The sequence below is a fragment of the Dasypus novemcinctus genome, chromosome 20, assembly GCF_030445035.2.
Source record: "Dasypus novemcinctus isolate mDasNov1 chromosome 20, mDasNov1.1.hap2, whole genome shotgun sequence".
Lineage (NCBI taxonomy): Eukaryota > Metazoa > Chordata > Mammalia > Cingulata > Dasypodidae > Dasypus > Dasypus novemcinctus.
In genome coordinates this window covers 6,903,786-6,925,547 of record NC_080692.1, presented here as the reverse complement: position 1 = coordinate 6,925,547, position 21,762 = coordinate 6,903,786, and the positions used below count along the sequence as shown (strand labels likewise).

Sequence of the window (21,762 nt, the reverse complement as noted above, 5' to 3'; positions counted from 1 at the left end):
GCGAAGCTGGGGGGAATGACGAAAGGATGGGCATCCGCTTGCCCGCCTGTAGCCCATGTGCTGACACAGCTGCCCTTCCCTCCTGCAGAGAGACTGTGAGTACTGCCAGTACCATGTTCAGGCTCAGTACAGGAAGCTCAGCGCAAAGCGAGCGGACTTGCAGTCCACCTTCTCTGGAGGCCGGATTCCAAAGAAGTTTGCCCGCAAAAGCACCAGCCTCAAGGAGCGACTGTGTCAGGATGGCTTCTACTACGGGGGCGTGTCTTCTGCAGCCTACGCAGCCTCCGTGTAAGACATTCTCGCAGCTTTTGGCACAAGTGTTTAACTTGTCTTCTCATAAGAATACATCCACTGGCTGGGCTTTCCTGTAACTGTCCTGGAATACTTGTGCAGGTTTGGTCGTTCATAACTCACTGCATGTAACAAGGCAGATAAGAACCTCTTTTATTCCCATGTAGAGAGAGAAGAGAATACAGAGGGAAAGAAATTGAGCCCAGATGTCCTTTAACATAAAGAACTCCCTCTGACTTCTAAGATTAATATGCAACTTTGTCAGGGCTGAGTACAATATGGCCATTATGTTACTCTTAGTGGTAGCATCCTAAATCATTTCCCTCCAGGCTCATTTATTTGACTGTGGTGTAGACCTCTTGGGGAACACACCTGGCTTCTCTTCTGGGGGCCACATGCTCTTCCCAGACCCCCCTGAAGCCAGAGTTTGGAACACCCATCTGAGCGAGGACTTGACGCAAGGAAGCAGCCACAGTTGATCCAAGAACAAAGCATAGGTTTTGTTCCCAGTCCAACAGGAATTAAGCAAGAGGACTCAACTTCCTCTCTATTTTGTAACATCAAGCCCATTTTAAACATTTAAAATAACGTCTGTGTTTTTCCGAACTGCAGAAAGCGATATGTGTACATTATGGAAAAAACAGAATATACAATTCAGGCAAAATGAGAAAATAATCCTACTGCCTAGATAGCTGTGAGTTCTTTCGTGTATATTGCTTCTAGGGTGTTTTTCCCACGTAGGTATAACTTTTTAGTAATATAAAATAAGATCATACTATACCTATATTTTTTATGCCCTTCTTTTCACATAAATTTCCTTGTCAAATAGTCATCTATGGTGGTACTCTCAGGGGCTTTGTAATATTCATTTGCACACCTCTGATATTTACCCAGTTCCCTATGGGAGAGCATGAGTGTGGTTTCCAACTTTTAACATTATAGGCAAAACTGTACTTAATATCCTAAATTTTTGCATAGTCTCTAATTATTTCAAGATAAATTCCTAGTCTGCCATACCCTAGTGTTGGCATATTTTTTATTTCCGTTGCCAAATTGCCCTTCCAGAATGTCTGCAGGCAAATTTGAAGATTCTGTGATTTTGCCTGTTGCTTTACATTTGTGTCATACCATGTGAATTTACTGTGATGCCATGGGACCCCAGCCTTAAGGTCTGCTGGTGGAGTGCTTTGAGAAACTCAGACTGCCTGTTGCACTTGAACTGGACATTTCCAAGGCTTCTCAGCCTCATGGGAGCACTGACTCACAGTGATTTTCCTGGGGGGTGGGGGGCACTCTTGTCATTTCAGGGCAGCAGCTGTTGCTCCTAAGAAGAAGATTCAAACCACTCTGACTAATCTGGTTGTTAAAGGCACAAACCTGATTATTCAGCAAACGCAACAAAAACTCGGTAACTTCATTTCTCCACATTAAACTTTTTCCTCCAGTTTAAGTATGTGGTCTTTAGCACTGAAAATGGTTGCAACTCATATTCTGAGTCACAGGTAGATCTACTCATCACCTACACTTACTGATAAATATGACCTAAACTAAGAGAATCAAGCCTAATTGCAGGATATTAAGAAAAAATAGCATAGTAATCTTAGCTGTGCCTTCACTTAATATGTTTGTTTTTTATTTCTTGACATATCTGGGTCAAACTCTTAACATCCAGCATTAGAATCCATAGTGTTAGGTCAAACCTACGAACTCTCTCGGGTTAAGACAGGTGTGGATCAGAGGATGAACTCCTACCCTGTGCTGTGTCTTTGTTTCTTAGCAGCAGTCAGAACCTGGCATAGCCCCTCACCCATCATGCATGTTCCAAAAGGCTTAGTTTTAGGATTGCAACTGGAAATAGGAAGTATTTGTATTGCCCTTGCAGCCTGACTAGGCTGCCGTCTGAGCTTAAGGTTTCCTTTTTCTTTTGGCATTCAATGTACTCCGTTTACAAATGACTAAATTATGAATGCAGAGTTTAAAACATGAGAAGATAAATTATATGACATCAAACTGGTTTGAATTGCTTATCTTATAAAACTGATGTTTGAATATTACAGGAATACCCCAGAAGACCTTGTCTTGTTCGGAGGAGTTCCGGGAATTGATGGACTTGCCTACATTTGGAGCCAGAAACCTAAAACACCACCTCGCCAAGGCCAAGGCTCCAGGTACAGTCAGCTCGCTCCCGCTGTGTGAGAGTGGTGCCCCTCAGCCTCCCAGCACTGAGACGGTGGCGGGCTTGTGTTCTAGGGGCCCTAGGGAGCCCTGCGCCTGCAATCCAGTCCATCTCAGCATCAGCCCTCTTGAAGCAACAGAAGCAGCGTATGTTGGAGATGAGGGAAAAGAAATCAGAAGAAATACAGAAACGGTAAGAGTAGCAAACGTAGTATTCCATGTTTAGAAAACACATCTTAGGAATCAGGACGTCTTCATGGATTTCAAAAGCATGACCTCAGATTGTGGTTGGCTGCATTTTTAACCTTGAAGTTTTAAAAATAATTATAATATAACCTAAATAGCATCTTAGACTGTTTCTAACAGACTAGTAAGTCCTGAGACCAAATGGTTCAGTTTATAGAAATTACTGTCAACGTGGAAATTGAGGATAAGGCATAAAATATAAAGTGGGCTTTACGAAAGGGGAAAGCATGTGCGGACCTGTTTGACTTGCATGTTTTAGTTTTGCCAATGAGTAGATATCACAGTTGTTCAGGTCACTGATAAAGTAAGCGTCATTTGGAGGTGAAAGGAGGACGCCTCAAGGTTCCTGAGTTCAGGTTGTCTGACTAGTAACAAGAGCTACTGTTTACAGGTGCTTGGTGGGTGGTAAGTACAGGGCTGCAGCTCCTCGACCTAACCATGGGGCTGGGGGGTTCTGTGGCTCGTCTTCAGGTTCGGTTCCCATGGAGATACCACTGGAGAGCCAGCTGGTGTTAACGATCATTCTAAACTGGAAAAGCAATTACAGCTCACTCAGCGAAAAATCAGTTAACAAAAGAGTTAGTGAAACTAATATTGTTGTGGTTTGCCAATTCGATTAACCAAGGAGGAGCAATTATGTGACTAACAATTTGCTGTCAGCTGGTGGCCTCCCTACAGCCTCCCAATCCTCTTTAAGTTCTGGAGGTAAATTTTTTGCATATTATGCATATGCATATTTTGTTTCCTGCCTGTTTCTTCAAAGATTTCTCCAAAGCCCAAGTGCAGTCAAGAGCCCAGCGCTGCCATCTTCTCAACAGCCTCCTGCTCAGTCGCCACCAGTTGGTGCTGAATTCCCTCGGCTGGCGGGAAGCCTGGCCCCACAGGTGCCCAAGCTCGGGCGAGGCCTCTCTGCAGGAGAGGATGTTCTCTTTTTTGATGAGTTGCCTCCACCAAGACCAAAACTGAGTGCTTTGGCAGAAGCCAAAAAGGTAACTGGCATATCCTTTCTTTAACATTTGAATTCTTTAAGACATCTTGAGTTTCAAACGTTGTATACTTATAACCAAGAAAGACAAATATTATTGTTTATTGATAGTTAAAAGAATTTTAAATAATAATGGTGTCAGCCTAATACCATCTATTTAGTCCAAGAAAGTTAGCAATTATCTCAACACTGTTCCTTGTTAGGCTGAAGGGGATAGCTTGGAAAAGGAATGGTTTCACACCTGGAGATATTGCCAATAGGAAAAAAATTATTGGAATTGTTGAGGCAAGACTAAAATCATGGTTTTTAAACTGGTTTAACGCAAGACTCCTTTAAAAGAAATCTTACTTTGCAGAGTCTCAAATTAGATTAGAAGCCACCAGGGCATGGGGAGAGGGAGAAGTAGAAGTTTTTGATTAGTGGCTATAGAGTATTTGTACATAAAAATTAATAAAATAAAAAATTTTAAATTAAATTCAAAAGAAAAGAAATCTTATACAGAAGCCCAATCTGTAGAGCAGGGGTCCTTAGCCTTTTTTATTCCATGGAACCCTTGACCAGCGGATGGAAACCACAGGCCCCTTCTCAGAATGTAGTAGCAGATCGGTTTATGACACTCAACATCAGCTGTCTTTAAATTAAAATGTTTAATTCAAGCTCATGGACCCCTGAAATCTTTCCGTGGACCCCTGGTTAAGAACTCCTACTGTAGAAAGAAGAAAGGTAAACTGCTCTGGTTGAAATGGGGACTGGGAGACCAGAACTCCACCTGCCCAGCACTCTCCACTGCCCCACATGAGCCTCCTCTTTTCTAGTCAGTTGCTATAGCCAGATGCAGGTAAAAGGCTCGCAACAGGCCGAAGCCGTACCTGTAGTAGGAGCGGTAGTAATAATAGTAACAGCAGCTGCAAATATCTGTTCATATGACCCCATCCCTGTGACGCGTGGACACATGCTGTTTACTGTGCGCAGGTCCATGCTATCCACACAGCTACAGTCTGAAGACAGGTCATGCTGTCATTCACATTTTACCAGTGTGGAAACTGAGACTGAAAAATGAAGTAATTTGCCTAAGGTTATAAGCTAGTATGTAGCAGGACTTTAACCTAATTCTGTCTGATTCCAAAATGAACTTCCAAAATGGTTCTGTGCATTTTCTAGAGGTCTTGAGGCCATGGAGCTGCTCACATGGGTCTGAATGGGAAAGTCTAGAATCGCCCCCCAGTCTCTCTCTAGTTTATCCAGTCCCGATGAAAGGGCCGTGCTGCCGCGGAGCTGATGTCAGGCTGTTTGCACGTGAATACACTGAGACTTCATTCACTACCTTTTTACAGACCTGCCTCCAATGATTTTGAAATTTCAATTGCGTTGCTAATGCTAAATAAAAGGAAGACACATTTTGCTAGTTAATAACTGGAAGGCATACATACCAGGGCCATACATGCCCGTCTTATCCTTCAGATTTTTATTTCCCTCTCTTTTTTCTAGTTAGCTGCTATAACAAAATTAAGGAAAAAAGGCCAAATTCTTACAAAGACAGACCCAAACAACATTAAAAGGAAGCAGATGGACCCTGAAGATATCCTAGACATGAAGGACCGTGTGGAAAAGAACCACACATTTTCTTCTCAAGGTACTGTGTATTTCCAAGTTGGCAGTGGAAAGAGAAACAGTTTATAAAGGGAATGTTGTAACCATAACCAGTGTCCCTGAGTATCAGAAGCCATTATTTTACTTCATTTCAAATCTCCACATAGAGTACCTAAAAAAAGTCTCTGAGATCAGGAACTGGTTAAGCTTTTTTTCCCCCTCCCCTGCTGTTTTTGCTGTCTGTATCCATTCACTCTGTGATCTTCTGTATCTTTTTCTCTTTTTGTCTTCTCCTCTTGTTTCTAATTCTCTAGGCTTCACTGGGATTCAATCCTGGGACCTCTGATGTGGAGAGAGGTTCCCTGTCAGTTGTGCCAGCTCAGTTCCTGGTCTCTGCTGCACTTCACCTTGACTTCTCTCTTCGTCTCTCTTTTGTCGTGTCATCATCTTGCTGTGTGACTCACTTGCACAGGCACTGGCTTACCACATGAGCACTCGGCTCACCACACGGGCACTCAGGTGGCCCTCAGCTCACCACGTGGGCACTGGCTCACCGCATAGGCATGCTTTCTCTTCTTTTTCACCAGGAGGCCCTAGGGATCGAACCTGGGTCCTCCCATATGGTAGGCGGAGGCCTTATCACTTGAGCCACATCTGCTTCCCTGATTAAGTTTTATAAGCATAATAAGTTGGGATGAAATTGTGCACAATTTGAACACTTGGGAAAAGAATTGCCCATTTGATTTTTGTATCTATATATTAATATAAAGACTTTCTTTGAAAGAGGTAGAATCCTTTGTTTTGGATTGCCCTGTTTTTATTGTTAAAACTCTGAAGTTGGCAATGTAATTTTAATCAGTTCCTAGATAGGATTTTTGTTGTTGTTATCTGTCCTTGGAATTGGCTATCAAAGACGTAAACAAGGTTCTAACCTAGTGGTCAAATCTGCCAGCAGCCCTCCCCCCGCAACACCATCCTCTGCCATATTCTGGGCTCCACTTGAGCTCTCTTTTTCTCGGGAGATTTCCTCTCCTGGAACCAGCTGGGGTGAATGAAGTTTGAAGGACAGGGGAGGCAGACAAAAGGTGCAGGGAAGGTGAGGCGACAGGCCACACTGGCTTTCTGAAATTCTTCTGAAACAAATAATGCTTTTCTTCCTGCTTTAGCTGAGGATGAACTGGAACCTGCCAGGAAAAAAAGAAGAGAGCAGCTTGCCTACCTGGAATCTGAGGAATTTCAGAAAATTCTAAAAGCAAAATCTAAGCACACAGGGATCCTGAAGGAGGTAAGAGCCAGAGGGACAGTGTCTGTTTACAGTAGTTATTCACCCTGTGAGTTCCAGTGCTATTTTTAATGACAAGTCTTTTGTATTACTCCCTTACAGTCCTGAAGCAAAACTCATGGAAAATGTAAATTACCTACACTAGTATTTAATTCCAAAAATATCAATATAATATCCTAACTGTAATATAAAGAAAAAGGGAAAACATTTCTAATGAAAACATGTATTTCAATACGTAAGCTCTCGGGCACAACAGCCCTAGAAGAAGTAATGAGATAATCGGTGGCTTGCATTTGTAAGTTTATGTAAGACACTAGAAATGAAGACTGATACCGGCATTTTTTCTTGGTGACTTAAATACCTGGGCATGTTTCTTTGATAATGTAAATTTTTAAAACAATCATTAAACCTGAGAAACTTTCAAACAAACCTAAGTGCAGTTGTTCCTCAGTGCACACTGTAGTTCCTAGTTGTACTCCTAGGATAGCCAATGTCTATTAAAACCATGCACAAGTATTATAGGGTTACATATAAAGCAGTTGGTTCTGGAGTTACTACAGTCAAGTTTTTCACCCACATGGAATGTGGACCATTCAGAAGCCTTGTGGGACAAGGGACAATTCTTTGTTATGTGGGGACTGTATTGCAGAAGGGATGGCATCCTCGGTCCCTCCCATAGTGCATCTCAGTCATGGAGATAACAAAAAAATACTCTCACATACGTTCAAAATGGCCCCTTGGAGGCAGTGCTGCCCTCGTAGCTCCACTGCTCTGAATGACCTGCTCTTTTGTTTACCATGTGGCTAGTGAGACAGTTTTATATCATCTCTCTGCTGCACTGAGACCCCATCAGGAAGGATGCTGAGCCCTGAGAGGCTTGGGGCTGAGCTCCTGCCCCGTGGCCACTGGTGGACCTGGCCCTTTGTTCTGCGCAGCTGCAGTAATTGAGTTGTGACGACATTCTGCCATAAGTGTCCCTCTGCCCTCCTTGTTCCAAACAACCAGATTTCTCCTACTAATTGCTTGATCTAGAGAACAGTGTCCAGTAGACCGGGCAGTCACCTCCCAGGTGTCGAGTCTGTCCTGCAAGAGTAGAAATAATGACCTCCTGGTGGGTATTTGATTTGTTACAGCGCCATTAATAATACTGCTATTTCTAGCTTGGCTGTATTTTCATAATCAGCAAATGGTTTCATATCCTTTTTTTTTTTTTGCGTATTAAGGGCTTCTACTAGCTTTTGGTTTGCAGTTTGTTTACGTATTTAGGTGTGAAGTGTCTTCATAAAATTGAAGATGCCTTTGCAGTTCTGTTTTGATCCTACTGAACCGCTCCTGCGTATACACTGGATTTGGTATGAGGTCTCCTGTGTGCCTTGTCGTTCCAGGCTGAGGCTGAGCTACAGGAACGCTATTTTGAGCCATTGGTGAAAAAAGAGCAAATGGAAGAAAAGATGAAAAACATCAGAGAAGTGAAATGTCGGGTTGTAACATGCAGGACGGTGAGAATCTTGGGGTCAGGGCCATCTCCTGTGGCTGGAGTCCTGTACACGTTATTTAATTCGGCTGAAAACAAACAGCCTGTGAAAGCCAGGGATCCAGCTTGGATTCGTTTGATGTTGCCAAAGTTTAGAGTTACTTACCTAGACTTAAAGGAATTACTGGAAATTATCTTGCGCTGTCCTGGTACCTGTTTCACCCTTCTCCCACCATTTCTTTTTCTCTTCAGTTCTTTTGAGGATCAGAGTTAAAAGAGAATTTCTTAATATCGCTTGTCCTGGTATCGTTGCTTATGAAATAGGGTTAATAATAAGCTTATATCGTTCTCATAGATCTTGTAAGAGAAAAGGAAACGGCTACTGACAGCCTTCCTAAATAGACCCCAGTAATCTACAATCTACAGGGAATATTGGCCAGATGAGCCCAAACTATTTAGAGGTTTACAGTATTTTTCTTCTGCCCTTACTGTGTCTTGGTGTCACAGAAGATTATTGTATTTCTTGTCTGGCCAGAACTTGGGGCAAGCCTAAGACAAAGTGATATTGGTACGAGGCCAAGTCAGGAAACCGCAGGGGTCTGTGCAGTAGAGAAGGTGGTCATTGCACGCACAGCCGCCTGGGTGGCCACAAGCAAGCAGAAGCCATTGCTGACCCACGTGTGCATCCCACCTCCTCATGACCACGTGCCCTTGGTTTTTGCAGTGTGCCTACACGCATTTCAAGCCCTTGGAGACCTGCGTTGCTGAGCAGCACAACTACCACTGGCATGATGCCATCAAGAGGTTTTTCAAGTGTCCCTGTGGGAACAGAAGTATCTCCCTCGACAAGCTCCCCAAAAAGCACTGCAGGTAGGAGATTCGCCTCAGCTTCTGGGTCTTTCCGGGTTCCTGCGTGGTGCTGCTCCGTTAGACATTGGACAGGCCTCTTCTCAGGCTGATGCCTTCTTTCTGAGCCTTCTTACAACTCTGGATATCCTCAAGACGAGAAATGTTACTTAGAAACTCCTTTTTCACTGCTTTACTTGGGGTCCTCAAATTGTGGGATGTTGTCATCACTGGCCCATTCAAAGCCCTCCTCTTGTTTATGTATTTCTTTTTATCCCCTTCCTCACTCCCTTCCCACCCCCAACACTTACACATCAGCCATTCTCATATAATTAATGTTGTCTTTGTTTTCTTATAAAATGTGTTGTTTCGTATGCAAGCGTTTTTATTAGAGAATGTGTAGGTTTACAAACCAATCATGCAGAAAGTACAGAGTTACCCAGTTAGGATATACCTGCCTCACACGTGTAGTTTCCCCTCACTTTGCATTAGTGTGGTACTTTTGTTACAATGGATGAAACATTATTATAACTATACTATTAACTGTAGTCCATAGTTTACATTATGGTTCATTGTTTATGTTGTAGTTCCCTGGGTTTTTAATTTTTTTATTCTGGTAACTTATACACAATCTAAAATTTTCCATTTTAGCCACATTCACATATGCAGTTCAATGACTTAATTACATCACAACATTGTGCTGCCATCACCACCACCCATTACCAAAACTTTAACATGATGTCATCATGGTTCATCCATGGCCTCATTTCTTTTCTCAGCCGAATAATATTCTGTTGTATGTATGCCACATTTTTGTTTATTCACCCATCTGTTGATGAACATTTGGATTACATCCCTGTTTTGGCATTTGTGAATAATGTTATTGGGAACACCAGTGTGCAAATCTCTGTTCAAGTCCCTGCTTTCAATTCTTTGGTAATTCTATATACATAACTTTCTGAGAAACTACCAAACTGTTTTCCACAGCAGCTACACATTTTACATTTCTACCAACAATGAGCAATTGTTCCTATTACTCCACATCCTCCAACACTTTTAATTTCTGTTTTTTCAATAGTAGCCATTCTGGTTAAGTGTGAAATGGTATCTCATTGTGCATTTCTCTAATGGCCAGTGATGTTGAGCATCTTTTCATGTGCTTATTGGCCACTTGTTTATCTTTGGAGAAATATCTATTGAAAGTCTTTTGCCTATTCTTTAATCAGTTATCTTTCTCTTGTTGAGTTGTAGATTTCTTTATAAATTCTGGATATTAAGTTCTTATCAGAAATATGTGGTTTCCAATTATTTTCTCCCACTCTGAGTTATATTTTCCCTTTTTTGATTCTGTTCCTTGATGCACAAAAGTTTTAATTTTCATGAAATTCCATTTATCTGTTTTTTCTTTTGTTGCTTGTACTTTTAGTATAAAGTTTAAAAAACCATGGCCTAACACAAGCCTGAAGATGTTTCCGTTTCTTTCTAGGAACTTTGTAGTTTTGGTTCTTATATTTTTCAAGAGACTATTCTTTCCCCATTGAGTGGATTTGGCACCCTTGTCAAAAAATCAGTTGACCATAGAGTTCATTCTGAGCTCTCAGTTTGATTCCATTGGTCAAAATTCTGTCCTTGAGCCTGTACCATGCTGTTTTGATTACTGTGACTTTGTAATAAGTTTTAAGATTTAGGGTGCTTGAGTCCTCAAACTTCTTTCTGAAGTTGGTTTTGGCTATCTGGGGCCCCTCGTCTTCCATTGATGATTGGCTTTTCCACTTCTGCAAAGAAGGCTGTTGGAATTTTGATTGGGATTCCATTGATTCTGTAAATTACTTTAGGTGAAATGGGCAGCTTAATAATATTTCATCTTTCAGTCTACAAACATGGAATATCCTTCCATGTATTTAGGTCTTGGTTTTTCTCAGCAACATTTTATGGTTTTCTGTGTATAATTCCTTTACATTCTTGGTTCAATTTATTGCAGGGTATTTGATTCTTTAATTGCTATAGTAAATTGGAATTTTTTTCTTGATTTCTCATCAGATTGTTCATTATTAAGGTATAGACGCCCCACTGACTTTTACATGTTGATCTTGTATCCCACCACTTTGGTGAATTCACTTATTAGCTCCAGCTTTGTTGTGCATTTTTCATAATTTTCTAAATATGGGATCATGTCGTCTACAAATAGGGACAGTTTTACTTCTTTTCCTATTTGGATGCCTTGTATTTCTTTTTCTCATCTAATTGCTCTGTCTAGAACTTCTGTGCAATGTTGAGTAACAGTGGTGACAGTGGGCATCCTTGTCCTGTTCCTGTGGTTGTCTTTCACCGTTGAGTATTTAGCCATGTGTTTTTCATAAATGCCCTTTATCCTGTTGAGGGGGTTTCTTTCTATTTCTAGTTTTCTGATTGTTGTTTATCAAGAAGTGTTATTGAATCATGATTTTATCAAATGCCTTTTCTGCTTACTTGAGAAGATCATGTGGCTTCTTTCCTCCATTTTGTTAATGTGGTGTATTCCATTAATTGATTTTCTTATGTTAAACCACCCTTACATACCTGGGGAAAATCCCACTGATCAGGGTGTAGAGTTCTTTTCAGGAAGCAGATGTGGCTCAAGCAATTGGGCTCCTGTCTACCATATAGGAGGTCCAGGGTTCGATTCCTGGGGCCTCCTGGTGAAGGCAAGCTGGCCCAAGGGGAGAGTGCTGCCCCATGCGGGAGTGCTGGCACAGCAAGATGACACAACAAAAAGAGACACAGAGAGACAGTAAGAGAGCAGCAAGACCAGGGAGCTGAGGTGGCGCAAGAGAATGATCGCCTCTCTCGCACTCCAGAAGGTCCCAGGATTGGTTCCTGGAGCTGCCTAATGAGAATACGAGCAGACACAGAAGAACACACAGAAAGCAGACAACACAAAACAAGGGGGGGCGGGCGGAATAAATGAATAAAATCTTAAAAAAATATATATATATTTTTTTTAAAAGAATTCTTTTCATGCAAGTTGGATTTTGTTTGCTACTATTTTTCTGGAATTTTTACATCTGTATCCATAAGGTATATTGGTCTGTAATATTTTTTTCTTAGGGATCTTTATCTGGCTTTGGTATTAAGGTGATGGTCTCATAGAATAAGATAGGAAATAGTCCCTCCTCTTCTATCTTATTGAGGAGTTTGAGCAAGATTGGTGTTAATTCTTCTTGGAATGTTTGGTAAAATATATATGTTCAAGTCTTCTGTTTCCTTATTGCTCTTCTTTTGAGATGCTCCATTATTGAAAGTGCTGTTTGGGTGTCTCCTGGTAATGTAGAACCATCTGTGTCTCCCTTCAAATCAGCCAATTTTACTTCATATAGTTTGGCACTGTGCTGTTGGATGCATATATATTTATACTTATGTCTTACTGAATTGAACCCTTTATTAGTATATAGTGATCTTTTTTGTCCCTTGTAAGAATTTTTTTACTTCAAGTCTATTTTATCTTATATTAGTACAGCTACCACACCTCTCTTTTGATTACTACTTGCATGGTATTTTTTTCCTGTTCTTTCACTTTGAGCTTCTTATGTCTTTGAATTTAAGGCAAGTCTCTTGCAGGCAGCATATAGTTGGGTCATGCTTTTTTTTTTCCTTTCTGCCAATCTCTACCATTTGACTGTTCAACCCATTTACATTTAAAGTTACCACTGGTGGCGGACTTGGCCCAGTGGTTAGGGTGTCCGCCTACCACATGGGAGGTCCACGGTTCAAACCCTGGGCCTCCTTGACCCGTGTGGAACTGGCCCATGCGCAGTGCTGATGCGCGCAAGGAGTGCCGTGCCACGCAGGGGTGTCCCCCGCGTAGGGGAGCCCCACGCGTGAGGAGTGCGCCGCATAAGGAAAGCCTCCCAGTGCAAAAGAAAGTGCAGCCTGCCCAGGAATGGCACCGCACACACGGAGAGCTGACACAGTAACATGGTGTAACAAAAAGAAACACAGATTCCCGTGCCGCTCACAACGACAGAAGCGGACAAAGAAGACGCAGCAAATAGACACAGAGAACAAACAACCGGGGTGGGAGGGGAAGGGGAGAGAAATAAATATATAAATAAATCTTTAAAAATAAATAAAATAAAGTTACCACTGATAATGTAGGACTTTCTTCTGCCATTTTGCTATTTGGTTTTTGTGTTATACATTTTTGTCCCCCAATTCTTCTGTTAATGCCTACTTTTATATTTATTTCATATTTTGTGTTGTACCATAGTGAGTACCTTCTCTTTTCTATCTGGATATGGTTTTCATATATTTTGTTTATGGTTACCGTGGGGTTAAATCTATAACAGTCATACTTGGTTTGATGCCCACTTGACTTCAATAGCTCACAAATACACTTTACCTCTACTCTCCCCTCCCCCCACACACCTTTTTGTACTTGTTATTGCTTGTATCTTCGTACGTTGTATGTCTAAACCATAGATTTATCATTTCTTTCTGTGTACCTGCATTTTAGCACCAATAGGAGGAAGATGTGGAGTTGTAAATATTTCAGCCCACCATCTTCTTGCTTCCATGGCTTCTGATGAGAAATCATAACTCGGTCTAATTGGGACTGTCTTGTACGTGCCGTGTTGTTTTTCTCTTGCAGCTCTTCTTCGTGTTTCTCCTGTTTGGTGTTCTCTCAGCTTCTTGGGTGTGCATGTTCGCTCTTTTGCTAAGTGTGGGAAGTTTGTCATGATTCCTCTGAACGCTCCTTCTGTGCCTTCCCCTTCTCCTTTAGGACTCCCACAGTGTGGGTGTTGATATACCTGATGGTGTCCCAGAGGTCTCTTGGGCTATTTTCACTCTTATCTTTCTTTTTCCTTTCTGTTCCTCAGCCTGACTCATTTCAATTGTCTTATCTTTGAGTTTGCTGATGGTTTCTTCTGCCAGCTCTGATCTGCTCATGAAACCCTCCTGGGAATTTTTCACTTCAATTACTGTGGTTTTAAACTCCAATAGTTCTGCTTAATTCCTTTTTAAGATTTCTGTCTCTTTGCTAAGATTCTCATATTGCTTATTCACTGTTTTCCTGATATCCTTTAGTTCTTTCTCTGTATTTTCCTTCATCTCTTTGAGCGTTTTTAAGATAATGTTTTTTAAGTCTTTGATATGTCCACATTCTTGCCTTCCTCATTGGTATTTTCTGAGTTTTTACCCTTTTCCTTTGGATGAGTCATCATTTCCTCTCTTTATCTTGTACTCATTGCACACTGTACATTTTAATATTTTAAAATGTTAACTCTGGGATTTATTCCCTGAGATGTCCATTTCTTGATTTTGTAACCAGCTGGTTAAAAGTCAGGTTTGGTTGCGCTTCATCCCGTCCGTTGGGAGGCTGCCCAAGGCGGGTGCCGGGCGTGAGGTCTCCCTGCCTTTCCTGGGCCTGTATCGTGTCTTAGGCTGTGCTGCTTAGTGGTTTCGGAGTCCCCCTGTTTTCAGGAGTTGGATGCCCCCTCTCTTTCCTAGGAGACAGACCTCCCTCTCCCAGGTTTTGAAGCTGACAGGCCTCTGTCCCAGACTGCCCGTCTCTGTAGTTTTTTAAGCTCCTTTTTTTGTCTCGAGCTGGCAGATTCTGGGAGAAGGGTTACCCTGGGGAGGACTTTGCCGGTTCAGTCTTTTCCCAGCAAAGCGGGGCCAGGGATCAAGGGAGGGGGAGCAGACCCGCTCCACGCTGCCCTGGGGAGACGAGGAAGGGTGCCAAGAGTTTCTCCCACAGCGCTCCAGAGCTGCGCCTTCTTCACCTCACCAGCAAGTGCAGCCCTTCAGCTAACTGGGCCTGCGTGGGGAGGAAGCACAGCGCTTTTAAGTCACCTCTGCCCTGCACCACGTCAAATCCAAGCTGCGTCCCAGCACTTGCCATGTTTGCGTTCATTATCTCCAGGGTGCGCAGGCCTGACACAGCAGGACTGAAGCTCCCTCTCTGCAGTATCTAGCTTGTTGGGGAGTTGAAGAGCATTTCTCAGATCACTGGGTGTTGGCTTTTAGTGCAGCAGAGCACAGCCTCCCAGGTTAGGCCTACTACAAGTGCTGCCTTCAGCAGCTGCTCCTGGGATGGTCCAGTGAACAGCGCGGCCTTGTGTGCAGACCTGGGCCTTGCCTGCTCAGAAAACCCATCTTTTCCGTTTCAGAAATTGTGGCCTCTTCAAATGGGAGCGGGACGGAATGCTAAAGGTATGTATATCATTTACAAGGTGACTAATCTTAGGGACCCATGAAAATAATGTTGAATCACATCTTATTAAAATGTTTTTATTTTTCTAGGAAAAGACAGGTCCAAAGATAGGAGGAGAAACCCTGTTACCAAGAGGAGAGGAGCATGCCAAATTTCTGAATAGCCTGAAGTAACCCCAATGTACCACTTTCCTACCACCCCCTTTCTCTCTTGTGGCTCTGGAAAAGCAAGGTATTAGCTCTGTGTTGCCCATGTTTCTGATTGACACAGTTAAAACAAATAGGTATTAAGTCCTAGTAGGCTTTGCCAACTTAACCTTTCTCTTTTCTGTTGGTTTGGCAACATCAAATTGACATCGACATTTAAGTAGAAAATCAAGATACCAATGTCTTTCCTGTTTCTCTGAATCCTGGGTTACAGCATTCACACGAAAGGTTTTGCTCAAGAACTGGAGGGTAAATTGAAAACTGTATATCCATATCTCTGGACTAGGGTGTTCTTTATCAGGATAAGTGTCTTGTGTTTATAATGAATCTTTAATAAAATTTTATAAAAGAATTCATTTAGGTTAACTGTCATCCCAGTTAAGTTGCTTAACTTCCAGGCTTCGATTTCCTTATCTGTAAAATAAGGAATGTTGGAGTAAATAATCTTAAAATGATCTTTCAGCACTCAAATTCTATAAATAATATAATTTTTTTCCTTTAGATAATTAAGAACCATCACCCTTCCTACAGTCTCAATGTGTTAATATTAAAAGTATGGTCCTCTTTTCTATTCTACTCTCTCACTTGCTCTTTGAAGTCACTGGACCACTTTGCATTTCAGTTATGTTGTATATATTATAGTAGGCTGTCTACTTTACAATATTGTCAAATGCTGTGGTGGAACTACTTAAAATGTCATCATTTTTAATTATGACTTTATTTGTATGGTTTAAAGAAACTTTTGAAACTTCTAACTAAAATGAGTACAAATTTGAGAAGCTGTAATGCATAACTGAAAAACAAAAATGTTTCATAATGACAGAAACCCATGGAGTTTGGGATTTGCTGTCAAACATATCAGCATATTTTTATACATATCAAGAATTATTGGTCAAACCCCATGCTAATTACCACCAAAAAAAAAAAAGAGACAGTTAAGAGATTCCTCTCCCTGGGCAACCAGATTTCCCAAATATCATTTAACTCGAGCAAGTCCTGGTGCCACTTAAAGATTGATAAATTGGTGGGATTGTTGTTTCAGAATTTAAACTCTAGCTAGAAATAGATTAAGTGTCATTCCCCCCACGCCCCGGATAGTATTATGTTAGGAATATAAGTTTTAAAGGGCCAGGATTAAAATTCACGTGACTTAGATTTCATAAAACGCTGCTTTATATGGGTAAAAGGTGCTGTGTCTGACCCTTGTGTTCCCCCTAAAGTTAAATCCTAATAACCATACTTTTAAATTTTTTACTAATGAAGAAAAGAATAAAGTATTAATTGTGCTGTGTCTGACCCTTGTGTTCCCCCTAAAGTTAAATCCTAATAACCATACTTTTAAATTTTTACCAATGAAGTATTAATTCTTACTAATAAGAGCCAAAAAGCACTTGAAAACTCTAATACTCCTTATTTACAGTAGATTTATTTGTTGCATAATCACATAAATGAAAACAGAGCTCTGTATTTGAAGTGTCACAACTGAGTCGGTACCTAGAACTTGAACCAGGTTTATCTCTTATGGAGTGCTCCCTTCCGATTGTGAGAAATAGTTTCTTGTTTGAACAGAGGGGGTTGTTCCAGTCTGTATTTGATTTATATTATATATAAGTAAGGTGATGCTCTTGCAAACATTGATGGTGAGCTAAATCTGGATATCTTTTTAAAATTTGATTTTCAGTTATTATTTAAAAATGAAATTGATTACTTCTTGGTTACATTCGCTTTTGGGCTTGCATTTGAAGGGCTTTATGTGTGTGCTTTCTTAGAATATGAAGTACTTTTTAAAGGTGAGTGGGGGGTGTGGGAACCTTACTTGTTTTCATCAAAAATATACTTTACCATTGAGATGAATCATTTAATCTTCTCTTTTTTTTTTTTTTTTTTTTAAGATTTATTTATTTATTTAATTCCCCCCCCCCCTCCCCTGGTTGTCTGTTCTTGGTGTCTATTTGCTGCGTCTTGTTTCTTTGTCCGCTTCTGTTGTCGTCAGCGGTACGGGAAGTGTGGGCGGCGCCATTCCTGGGCAGGCTGCTCTTTCTTTTCACGCTGGGCGGCTCTCCTTATGGGTGCACTCCTTGCGCGTGGGGCTCCCCCACGCGGGGGACACCCTTGCGTGGCACGGCACTCCTTGCGCGCATCAGCACTGCGCATGGCCAGCTCCACACGGGTCAAGGAGGTCCGGGGTTTGAACCACGGACCTCCCATATGGTAGACGGACGCCCTAACCACTGGGCCAAAGTCCGTTTCCTTAATCTTCTCTTTATCAATGTGTATTACATGTTTTCATTCAAAACGAACATGTGTGTTTATTTTTTAACCTGCCACTGATAAGGCAAGGTTATCAAAACAAGCTGGGTACATAGTGATCTAAATCAGCAAAAAAACCTGGATCTGCGCTTTGTGGAGAACCAGTTGAATCTGAATGTTATAATCTTCACAATAGGTTTGGGTTGTTTGTTTTGGGTGGGTTTTTTGGTGGTGTTTTTTTGGGGTTTGTTTTGTTTTTTAATCACCTTTCTGTTAAGAGTTTTGTTTTTATTTTTGTTCTTTTAATAAAATGTATTTTCCTTTTCCAAACAACGAAAGAAAAACTGATAAGCTGATTAAGAACAGCAAATAAGGAACTTCTGAATGGCTATTACAGAATATTCCCCAAAGAGAACTTTAAACTTTAAAAGTTTCAGGTTGGTACATCATAAAGTTGACAGGAAGAGATTTATGAATTGGGTTTCTCTGTACAAGAAGACAATGATAGAAGTAAACTTGATGTTCATAATAGGTTAGTATGTCTGCAGCATTTATTTATTTTTATTTAAATTAACTAATTTAAAAGAAGTGAAACATGAAAAAGTTCCCTTATTGGTTGGTAGTGATGGTTTCACAACATTGTGAATGTAAGCATTTATTTTTTAAAATCTGGGCTAATGCTGTTTGCCTCCATTTGTCACTGAAAGCCCCATCAGAACAGCTTCTATACAAGTAAACAAGGCCTCTTTAATGAGCTGGGGAGAAACTTGAAAGCAGTACAGCTTTTGAGGAGGATAGATGGTTCAAAAATGGAAGTCTTTCTGTTTCTGTCAATATCGAGGGAAGAAAACAGTATGGTGGCACAAGGGGAGAAGCCCTTTGGCCTCGCTCTGCAGAACTGCAGACGTTTTATATCCTAGTTAAAAATTTTTTGCTTACCTTCTTAAGATCTCAAAGATTTTCTCTTAGGTTTTTTTTTCCTAGAATTTTCATATAGTCTTAGCTCTTACTCGAAAGTCTTCGTCTTCAAGTTAATTTGTGTATGTGCCCTAGGTAAAGGGTTGCTGTTTATTGTTTTCCATATGCATATTCTGTTGTGACAGTACCATGTGATGAAAAGATTATCATTTCCCCCATTGGGTTGCTTTGGCTCCTTTGTCAAATAATCACAGCCTCTAGTAATGTGTGAGTTTTTCCATTTGCTCCACATTTGTGAGTCTGTTTTTGGACTCAGCTCTGTTACATTAATCTGTGTGTTAGTCCTTATACCAGTACCACACTTCCTAGCGATCCTGCAGTGTTAGTCCTCCAACTTTGTTCTGCTTAAAATTTGTTCTGGCGATTTGGGGTCCTTTGCATTTAAATATAAATTTTAGAATCAGCTGATCAATTTCTACCCAAAAAAAAACCTGCTGGGATTTTTATGAGGATTACACTGAATCTATACATCAATTTGGAGAAAAATTTACACTGTAACTATATTAAGAATGCTTATCCATGTCTATAATAGCATCCCTCCATTATGCTGGTCTGCTTTAACTTTCTGCATCTGTGTTGTATAGTTTTTAGCGCATCGGTCTTCTACATATTTTATATTTCTAATTATTTCATTTTTTATGATAATGTAAATGGTATTTTTCCCATCTATTGACCTTATGTAGTGAGACCTTGCTAAAATCAACTTACTATTAAACAGCTTTTTTATAGATTTCTTAGGATTTTCTGCATATGTGATCAGGACGATGGTTAATTTCACATGTCGATATACACAGGCTATCATCACTTGAAGGAACACGAGACAAGGGGATAATTGTTTCCTTGGGGAGATGGGAGGGGCTCACTTGCCACTGTTTTATTTTCTGTCCTTTAAAGAAAATTTTTAATATATCCTAAAAACATATTAGCATGTTGGTATTTTTTTATTAAAATTTTGGAACTTGAAGTTATAATTTGTTTGCGTAGTCAAATGTTCTTTTAAATTTTTAACCCACATGTAATGTATGTATTACCTATTCAAAACATTTTTTAGTAAAATAAAAAATGAGAAAAGTAGAACTTTTTTATTGTGGCAAAGCAATACATATAAAAATCTGGCATTTAAACCAGTTTAAAGGGTACAGTTCAGTGACATTAATTACATTTACAGTGTTATGCAACCACCACTACCCTCTATGCCAAAACTTTTCAACACCCAGACAGAAACTCCACCAATCAGCATTTACTCCCCTTCCCTCCCCCTCCCCCTGCCCCTGCCCCTGGAACTCTCTAAGCTATTTTCTGTCTCTGAATTTTCATATTGCAGGTACTTCACATAGTCGGTATCAGACAGTGTTTGTCCCTTTGTATCTGGCTTATTTCACTCAGCATAATGCTTTCAAAGTTCATCCCTGTTGTAAAGCTGCTTCTTTTTTTAAGTGTATTAATTCATTATAAAGTCACAGAGTATACCAGTGAACTGTGAGCCAAAACATTCATATTTAGCCAGTTTGCTTTGGGAAAAATCCTTTAAGAGGTAGAGATGGAATGTTTAAATTATTAAAACCTTGACAAAGAAGGAGAACATGAGTGCTTGAAAATTTGAAATGAAATAACCCAACAAAATGAAAGTAATTTTTATTATCAGTTTTAGTTTGCTGAAAGCTGCAGAGAAAATATACCAGAAATGGCTTGGCTTTTACAATGGGAATTTATTAGGTTAAAAGCTTACAGTTCCAGGAAGCAGATTTGGCCCAACAGATAGGGCATCCACCTACCACATGGGAGGTCTAAGGTTCAAACCCAGGGCCTCCTTGACCCGTATGCAGCTGGCCCATGCACAGTGCTGATGCGCGCAAGGAGTGCCCTGCCATGCAGGGGTGTCCCCCGCGTAGGGGAGCCCCACGCGCAAGGAGTGCGCCCCGTAAGGAGAGCCGCCCAGCACGAAAGAAAGTGCAGCCTGCCCAGGAATGGCGCCGCACACACGGAGAGCTGCCACAGCAAGATGATACAACAAATAAAAACAACTCTAAAAAAAAAAGGCTGAGAAAAATGTCCAAGTGAAGGAGCAGGTGACGCTGTCTCCCCAGAGGACAGCTGCTGGTGATCCTGGACTCCTGCCACATGGCACAGACAGTGACAGCTCCACAAGTCCCTGCCTTTTTCTCCTTTGCTGCTTTTCAGCTTGTTGCTCTCGTGGAGTTCCCTGCTCAGGGGGTTCCTCTCCGTCTCTGCAGCTTTTTTCTGTGGCTTTTTATTCCTCTGTTTATAAAGGAGTTCAGGAAGAGGATTAATACCCACCCTGGGCTGTGCCCTGTGGAACAGTCTAATCAGATGGCCCTTAACTGGTCTGGTCTAATCAAAGAGAATTATGAGAATATAATTTTCTGGGATCCACACGACTCAAACCAACAAGCACAATAGTTTGTTTTTTGGGGGTCTTTTTAAATACCCCCTTGTGGCTTTTTGCGTGCTATCTGCTCTCTCCATTTGCTGTGCATTCTTCTGTGTCTATTTTATTTCCCCTCCCTCTTTGCGGCTTGCTTGCTCTCTGCTCTCTGTGTCCATTTGCTGTGTGCTCTTCTGCGTTGGGGCTTGTCTCCCTTCTTTGTTGCATCACCTCGCTGAGTCAGCTCTCCACGGCGTGCAGGTGAGCCTGCCTTGGCAAGGAGGCCCCGGGTCATGAATCCAGGGCCTCCTATGGTGAACGGGAGCCCAACTGATGGAACCTCAGCCGCTTCCCAAGCACAATAGGTTTTTAAAGTTTTTAAAATTCTGGGGGGGTCACAAAAATTACCACTTCTCTCCAATAAATCTAAATAAAATTTAAAAAACAACAAAGACACATGATAAGTTGCATTATCTTCCCTGGAGCATACACTAAAAAAGATTAAAATGCCAATGTATGCAAAACTGCTAAATTAAGAAGTAATGAGTTCCATCTCTCATCCTTTGACAAGCTTGCTTTTACCCTCCTCCCTCTTAAGTACCAGGCTTTAGAAGTGGCAAAGGCCACACTTCTGAAGGCTGGTCTTCTCTCATCCTACTAAACGTGTCTGCCGGCTTCCTGAACATGTGGCCTTTGGCGTGCTTCTCCCTGCAGTGGCCTTCTAGGGAAGGCGTTCTGGCAGCTTCTGAAAACCCCGAGGTACAGTGGAGCCATTGTCAAGGACGGGGTGGGGCCCATGGGCCCATTTCTGCCCCCGTTCTTTATCTCAGCCACCAGGACAAGCCAGGACGGGCTGTTTG

General features: G+C 41.3%; 1 protein-coding gene across 2 annotated transcripts in view; it reads left to right on the top strand.

The window, feature by feature from the left end:
• The window catches only part of MCM10 (minichromosome maintenance 10 replication initiation factor), a 37,301-nt gene extending 16,651 nt beyond the window's left edge, over nt 1-20,650 (top strand). For both annotated transcript variants that reach the window (XM_004451703.4, XM_004451702.4), the window contains exons 10-20: nt 89-288; nt 1,599-1,699; nt 2,349-2,459; nt 2,542-2,659; nt 3,476-3,701; nt 5,186-5,330; nt 6,454-6,572; nt 7,955-8,068; nt 8,768-8,913; nt 15,039-15,081; nt 15,172-20,650. In XM_004451703.4, coding sequence (XP_004451760.2) covers nt 89-288; nt 1,599-1,699; nt 2,349-2,459; nt 2,542-2,659; nt 3,476-3,701; nt 5,186-5,330; nt 6,454-6,572; nt 7,955-8,068; nt 8,768-8,913; nt 15,039-15,081; nt 15,172-15,255 — 1,407 coding nt within the window. In that variant the 3' untranslated portion in view covers nt 15,256-20,650. The remainder of the gene's footprint in view (nt 1-88; nt 289-1,598; nt 1,700-2,348; nt 2,460-2,541; nt 2,660-3,475; nt 3,702-5,185; nt 5,331-6,453; nt 6,573-7,954; nt 8,069-8,767; nt 8,914-15,038; nt 15,082-15,171) is intronic.
• Nucleotides 20,651-21,762: the final 1,112 nt, after the last annotated feature.